At 38.6% G+C, this 7,926-nt stretch overlaps 2 protein-coding genes across 3 annotated transcripts in view; one reads left to right on the forward strand and one right to left on the reverse strand.

The window, feature by feature from the left end:
* The window catches only part of LOC119838504 (cytoplasmic FMR1-interacting protein), a 27,241-nt gene extending 23,471 nt beyond the window's left edge, over window positions 1-3,770 (forward strand). The window contains exons 25-29 of one of the 2 annotated variants that reach the window (XM_038364465.1): window positions 520-698; window positions 1,094-1,156; window positions 1,616-1,763; window positions 2,262-2,417; window positions 3,129-3,770. In XM_038364465.1, the coding sequence (XP_038220393.1) occupies window positions 520-698; window positions 1,094-1,156; window positions 1,616-1,763; window positions 2,262-2,417 (546 nt within the window). In that variant the 3' untranslated portion in view covers window positions 3,129-3,770. The remainder of the gene's footprint in view (window positions 1-519; window positions 699-1,093; window positions 1,157-1,615; window positions 1,764-2,261; window positions 2,418-3,128) is intronic. The other variant, XM_038364466.1, reaches the window with a different exon arrangement.
* A 2,675-nt stretch (window positions 3,771-6,445) lies between these two features.
* Window positions 6,446-7,926, reverse strand: part of LOC119838478 (segmentation protein cap'n'collar-like) — an 87,849-nt gene continuing 86,368 nt past the window's right edge. The window contains exons 20-22 of the mRNA XM_038364425.1: window positions 7,746-7,916; window positions 7,295-7,400; window positions 6,446-6,596 (exon numbers count right to left, since the gene is read on the reverse strand). Of these exons, the coding sequence (XP_038220353.1) occupies window positions 6,538-6,596; window positions 7,295-7,400; window positions 7,746-7,916 (336 nt within the window). The 3' untranslated portion in view covers window positions 6,446-6,537. The remainder of the gene's footprint in view (window positions 6,597-7,294; window positions 7,401-7,745; window positions 7,917-7,926) is intronic.

Here is a 7,926-nt window from a genome sequence, read left to right on the forward strand (position 1 = left end):
TGAAATTTGGTACGTAGACAGCTGGAATAACATATAGGCAACTTTTTATCCCGATATTCCTACGGGATACGGACTTACCGCGGGGCGCAGCTAGTGTCTTATAAATCAAAATGTAGAAAGTGTAATATTAAACAAGATTCGATTAGGATTACGGGTGGTTGGCACAGTACGGCGTTGGACGCGGGTTCGAATCGCGCCACGCTATCGAGTTCTCTCGATTCTATAAACTAATTAGTTATGAGTATATTGAGTCGTAGTTGACCGCCTTCTTGGTACAGTGGTTAAAGTGTGAGCGTAGAACTGAGTGGTATTGGGTTCGATTCCCGGTGGGGACGCATAAAAAAAGTCTCTCGGTCTGGCAGGACACAGAAGGCTGATCGCCTATCTGTCCATAAAGAAAATCAATCAGTGAAACAGATGTATATCATCTGCCCCAAACCCCAGTAGAGGACATGAGACTTTTTTAAACCGAGTCCCAATGACGCATCTTCTGAATGCGCGCCGCACGCACTTTGGCAGCAGAGCCAGCTGTCGCGCGAGGGCGAGCTGCTGACGCGCGAGCGGCTGTGCTGCGGCCTGTCGCTGTTCGCGGTGGTGCTGCGGCGCCTGCGCGGCTGCCTCGCCGCGCCGCACTGGCCCGCGCCGCCCGCGCCGCACCACGCGCCGCTGCACACCGACGACACCAGCGAGTTCCACAGGTGCACACACACACACACACACACACACACACACACACACACACACACACACACACACACACACACACACACACACACACACACACACACACACACACACACACACAAATAAGCACATAAACAACAAACATTTGGGGGGGGGGGATATTACTCGCCGCATCCATCCACACCACGTGCGTACACACGCACACACACTCAAAACAAACAGAAAAGTAAGCAAACGAACAAAGAAACAAACAGGCAAACAGTTAATCAACCTACAGGACTTTTTACCCATATACACAAATACATACAATGCCACGGACTTTTAGTCAGTCAAAGATATACTTATAACTTTTTATACTGTTCCTTCCAATTATATCTTGTTTATGTGCCTAATCATCTTTGTATTTTAGACTGTGGTCGGCTCTACAATTCCTGTACTGCATTCCAGTTGGTGACACTCAGTTCACTGTTGAGTGAGTAACTTTGTAAATTCTTTGTATATTGGTGTACCCCAAGGTTCAATGTTGGGCCCTTTGCCATTTGTTATGTTTATAAATGAATAATCTTATTAAATATTAAATCATTTCAGATGATTGAAATGCAACTAAATAACGTTTTGAAGTATTGGAAACCAATATTGTTATATAATATCACATTTCAAGTGTTTAAGAGTATCTTTCAACGATATTTTAATCGTTAAGGAGAGGAATAAAGAATAGGACTGGGAAGGTTAAGGAAAAGGATGTGGACCATCTGCTCCTCCACTCATTGAACGAAATACAGCAGTATGCTAATGCCAATTATCCGCCGGTCAGCCGGTTATCAGCCGGTCTCCTGGGGGTGTATGTTACTTCCCCGGTGCAAGCTGGCGTGATTCGTGCCGAAGCGTGCTCGACTACCACATGAAAGAATATAACATGTTTTATGTGCAGGGAGCTGTTCGGCGAAGGCCTGCACTGGGCCGGGTGCACCATCATAGCCCTGCTGGGTCAGCAGCGCCGCTTCGAAGCGCTCGACTTCTGCTACCACATCCTCAGGGTGCAGCGCGTCGATGGCAAGGACGAGCTGGTTAAGGGCATTGTGAGTGTACATATGGATGGATGGATAGGCGGATGGATGATTGGATGGCTGGAAGGCTGAATTGGTGGATGGATGGATAAATGGGTCTCCAACCATACTTAAAAAATTTCGCGTTTATAATATTGGTATGATATAAGCCTGAAGAGATTTTTGTTAGTCTTAACGCGCCGATCTCAGTTATTATACGGCCGATTTTAATGAAATTTAGTGTAGAGATAGCTTGAGAACCTGGAAAGGTGATAGAGAACCGAATCTTTTTATTTGACTAATTTTTTCTTAATCGGGATAATAAGATAATTACGAAATTATTGTGTTATCACCGATCTTTGGCAAGTGTACACATTTTGAATTAAATCTGTCTTCTTCAAGTGTGGTCAAAATCGAGTCTAAACGAGTCGGTCGGTCAGATTAAAACTTATCGTTTAAATGGTTTAGTATGGGCTGATGATGGTGATGATGATGATAATGATGATGGTGATGATGATGAATGTTCCGCAGCCGCTGAAGCGCATGGTGGACAGGATTCGGCGGTTCCAAGTGCTGAACTCGCAGATATTCAGTGTGCTGGCCCGCCACCTGGCGGCCGCGGACGACGAGCGAGCGGGAGTCGAACACGTGCGCTGCTTCCCACCGCCCTCCACCAATGCGCAGTAGGTGAGGAGACAAACGGACAACATTTTTAAAGAATAGAAAAAAATTTATCACAAAAATCTTTTTGTCATACCGTAGCAACGCTTACCTCAATATTTTCTTTAAAAATTTCTCATTTCTAAGGACTATAATATCATTGAAATCAGTGCTATAATAGTCAAAGTTAAATAAATTCTTTGTTTTTCGTTATGGGTAAGTTTTGTGACGAAACTAAAGGATAGGAAATTTGGGAAGGACTGTAGTAAAAAAAATAGGGGACACGGGACTTCACTTTTTGTAGTAAAACGAGACTAGAATAGATTTCCAGCGGTACGCGGTTATAATGTTTGTATAATGTGATAGTGTAATGTTTATTCAAAAGAGGGAGGGAGGGAGGAGGAGGAGACTGTATACTATATAATACGTCATATACGCTAATTTATGAAAAAAGAGTGTAAAAATAATATTCTATTTGTTCACGCGCCACAGTTAGGTTACAATTTGATGATTTTAAAATAAACGAAAGCCTATCTAAGTAGTTTACTACATACTTAGACAAATATTTATAATGGATCTTGTATGGGGTGGCACAGGGATCGATTGTTGGTCCTTTGCTATTAATGAAATACAAGAATGGTGAATTAGTCAGTAAGAATTTGATACACTAAAGCGACGTAAATTAATTCATGATCTTGCATAATAACAAATAAAAAAGATTATTTTTTCTGTTTACAGGAAGTGCGCTGTTTCTCTGACTGAAAATCAACACAACTCCCACAGCATAGACTAAAATTTATTTAAAATAGGTGAAAACAACGGTTTTCTAGATTAAGCGCTTAGTTTTAGTTTTTTAAAACATTAGCTGTTTTTCATATTCTTTATAATTTTTGTGTATGTTAATAAGTACATTAAATTTGTATACAATACACAACATAGATTCATTTGAACAAGCTTCCATCTGTATTTACACTGTATCTATTATCATCGTCAATACCTCTGCCATCGCTGCCATCATCATCATTATCATCATCACCATAGGCATCATCATCATCACCAACACCATCACCCAAAGACGAACAATAAACATCTAGATTAATGTTTAACAATAGTCCAAAGTACAATTCTGCCTACGCGTGTATCAGGCAAAGCTTATTAATGAGCTATTGCAATTGAATTTGAACATTACTGCCAGGAAATAAGGTGTTTATTTCAATGAATGTTTAGATTGCTTATGTTTAGTTACAGTTTATTAAATCAATGGATCATTATCATCATTGTAATTTAAGTATTCTGTTTTATAAAATGAAATATACAATTCTGAATTGCATTGCAATATTGATTTTAAGATACAGATTTTTTTAGGGAAAATAACGTTTTTATTGCCATTGGTATGTAATAAATGATTTACTGATATTAAATTATTTTCACTTCACTAAATGTATGCGAAATGAAATTATCGTATTCTTAATAATGCAATGTTTTAAAAGACAAAATTAAAAAAGTATTACACCTTATTATATAAGTTGACTTTTATAATTAGGATAAGTTATGTTTTTATTCCTATTTTTATCATGTTATTACAAGAAAATTTATTAATTTCATTGACTTTTTAGTAATATTAAGAATAAATAAGCATTTAGCACTTTCCAATGTATTATTAAGTTAATTATATTAGCAATAGTATTTTGTAATAATGCAGTTTAAATATACGTATATATTAAAATATTCGGGTTTTTTATTTAATACCGAATACTAATATCTAAGCATTTATATAGTTTACCTTTGTTGTGAATAAAAATAGTATGTTTGTACACTAAATATATAATTTATCTGCCGAACAAATTTCATCTGAATTGATTCATAAATTTTTGTGGAAAAGCTACAACCATACATACAAACGAAATAACTGCCTATGTATGTACATACTCGTTTAACAAATTGCAAATATTTCACACTTATTTGGATGGCCAAAAGATAAAATCCTCGCAATTCGAAATAGCAACACCATATCTACACATTATAAAGAGGAAATTTGAATTTATTATGTTTGTAACGTTTTCAGACAACTGCTGGACCGATTACAAAAATTCTTTCACCATTGGGAGTCATTATGTTCCATTTTAAAATCTGGTCAAGGTCATCAGAGACCTTTTCTTTGAAAAGAATAATTACTATTTTTAGCTAGATTTTTAAACAAAATAAAACAGCGAATTGTCACGCTAAGCCTTTATTAAAAAACTTATTTAAAATGCGTTACCCGTCGCCTATGTTCACTTAATTTATATTTCTTCCTTGCAAAGCGATCTAATATAATTAAATATATGCACCATAGATTAAAATACTTTTTCAAAGACAACATTTTGCGCAACGTGAAATCAAATATCACTCAAAAAGCTATGTACGTGATATTGGATAGTGTATTTTAAATTATTTATTTAAAATCAAATATTGTCTTTAAAAAACGTTTGCCGACATAAGTGACACAATCCTATGGCTAGAAATCCTCTTAGAATCTAAAAGATCAGTGTTAGAAACAAAATAATGATCTTTCAAATTTGTTTGTTAAAAACTGCATTCCCAAATGGACATTTGAGACTTTAATTTTTTTTTTTATATAATTTTCCATTTTTGCAAAATGTCCACACGGAAACGGAAGCGTTTTTTTTTACATTTCAGAACGTTTGTACTTTCAAAATAGACGACCGGAAATCGAAACAAAAAATTTCAGTGTTACAACATATTAACTATAACAGTGTTACCCTATATTATTATAATATACATAAATAAAGTCCTAATAAAAAATATATTACAGTTAATGGTTTAAAATCGTTTAATTTTAAAGTTATTGCAACGCGAACCATGTCACACGACATTCACCCTACGCTAATATGCGTTTCTCGCAATAATCACAGCGACACACAAGACTGACATATAAGCTTGTGATTATCAAGTTAAACGCAGTATCCTATTTAACCTCCATTACTGCCAACACTAACCTCAAAACTAAATTGGAACTAACCAAAAATGGAATAGATTTTCTATCACATCGATATATTTTCGAAATTTAAAGCGCCGCTCCGTCCGCCGTGCCGAAAAAAAGGCGGGAATCTTCGCCGCTTTTCCCGCCAAAATCGGAATCGGCGGGAACTATCGGGTTATTTGCTCGTGCACGAGAAAAATGCATAACTAAGATCCACTCCGTCAATTGGTGACATATCGTATATTTATAAACTCACAGTTGAAAATTGCTTAAAGTTTAGCGTTTCCCGAATCGTTTAATCTTCCCATAATATAGTATAAAAATAAGAAAAACAGATGTATTTCGTTTATTTCTCAATATGTTATACACAATTACACACGTTCTATTTCATCAGTAACGTACATTTAGAAATTAAAAACTTTTCAACGGATTTTAAACGCGATTTATTCATTATATTATTAACCCGACGTTTCGAACACTTTACAGCGAGCGTGGTCACGGGGAGAATTTCTAAATGTATAATACTCGCGTGAAACCAAACACAAGAAGTAACGTACATATTTTTTATTCATTTATACAATCGTGTTTACATATTTTTCACTTTGATTTCGTTCAAAAACTTATACCGATATCAATGTAAATAATTATCATATAAATATTTTTAATCTGTATACAATCTGCTTGGTCTACATTTCTAGAATCGAGATGCCCTTTTATTTCTAGTCTAGGCAAAACGTACTTGGAAAACTTTTAGTCACAGCGCCATCTAACATCCAGTCCACACAAACACGCTCGTGTCAACGAAATTTATGAATTCAAGAGAAACATCTATAATTAATCATGCGTTCTATAGAATAATGTTACTATACTCGTATATACAGAAAAACGAACGGAAATAAAGAGAAAAAAAAACACAGCTGTACATTGTTCATTTTAGTGACAGCGCAATCTCTCGGCCGCCGAGCCGAACTATAACAACAGATAAGTATCAAATCCCAGCACAATGTCACTTCGTTTCCCACACACGTTAGTCGTCATTTACATTGTGTTTTATTGTTTGTTTATTTATTTATTTTTTCACGATTTTCCATACATATGTATATATAACGTGGAGCAGGCGGAGTATGCGGTTGCCGCGGGGCGGGTGCGGGGTGCGCTGTGACGTCACTCGTAGCTTTTCTTCCTGTCCATGTCGTCATCGGAGGTGCGGTTCATCGTGTGGTCTGCGGGTACAAACACGCAAAAATGTTATATATTTTTGGAACGGAAGTTCCTTATCGCGCGTTGTGAAAGGGGGCTAGACGGAAGAAGTTCTCGCGAAAAGTTGTTTTTGCTATTGTAAGCTGTTTCTCTGTCTCTCTCTCTCTCTCTCTCTCTTATAGTGTCCCTTGACACCTCTCATATAATTAATAATTATAAAAATAAAATAAATCGCCTCCATATTGTCAGAATTATATTGATAAATATATAAAATCAATTGGTGTTCGTTAGTCTCGCTAATACTCGAAAACGGTTTGGCCGATTTCGATAATTATAGTTTTGATGAATTTATAATAGACCAGAGAAGCTTGAAAAGGTAAGGAAATTTCACGTTCACGGGTCAGCTAGTGTTTAGTCGTACAAATTTAATCCATTTTATTAATTAAAAAAAAACATTGTCTTCCGAACGGTTCTAACTTAAAAAAAGGATGGTGTGGTTTTATGAAACCACGGTAAAAGCGAAACTATTTTTTCCACATTATAGATATTTAACTGACGGTCAACTGATGGAACTATAGACGCCGCCATATTGGCCTCGTCTGCTCTGCGGAGCGCCTGTCGCTATATCCCCACTCCGCGGCCGACCGTCACACGACATGCGACACACAGACCAACAAACATACAAAAAATCTTTTTTTTTTTAAATGCACAAGTAAGTCACCTGCGTGCTGGCTCATCTTGGGCACGAGCACGACGTTGCCGTCGGCCGCCTGCTGCAGCGAGTACTGCGCCGACGACAGCGGCCGGCCCTCGCCGTCGCGGAGGTTCTGCGGGACAGACACACGCACGCGGTTAGTAATAGATAATAATAATATTGCAATGCGTGATCCTGATTCTGGGATTTAAAATCATGGATGTTTATGTTAAGAGTTATAATTTATTATAATAGTTGTTTTTTATTGATTACACTATCATATGTTATCTTCTTAAGCATAGCGTGAGTGTGTGTGTGCGGGTGTGCGTGTGCGGGTGTCGGGAGTGCGGGCGGGTGTGTGTGCGGGAGTGCAGGCGGGTGTGCGGGTGTGCGTGCGGGTGTGCGGGTGTGTGTGTGCGGGTGTGCGGGTGTGTGTGCAGGCGGGTGTGCAGGTGTGCGGGCGGGTGTGCGCGCTCACCTGGAACACGTGGCGGTAGAGCGCCGCGAAGTGCTCCTTGAGGCGCTGGCGCTGGGCGAGTGTGTGGGTGTGTGGGCGGGTGTGCGGGTGTGTGTGCGGGTGCGTGCGGGTGTGCGGGCGGGTGTGCGCGCTCACCTGGAACACGTGGCGGTAGAGCGCCGCGAAGTGCTCCTTGAGGCGC

Source organism: Zerene cesonia, unplaced genomic scaffold (genome assembly GCF_012273895.1).
Source record: "Zerene cesonia ecotype Mississippi unplaced genomic scaffold, Zerene_cesonia_1.1 Zces_u003, whole genome shotgun sequence".
In the NCBI taxonomy this organism is placed as follows: Eukaryota; Metazoa; Arthropoda; class Insecta; order Lepidoptera; family Pieridae; genus Zerene; species Zerene cesonia.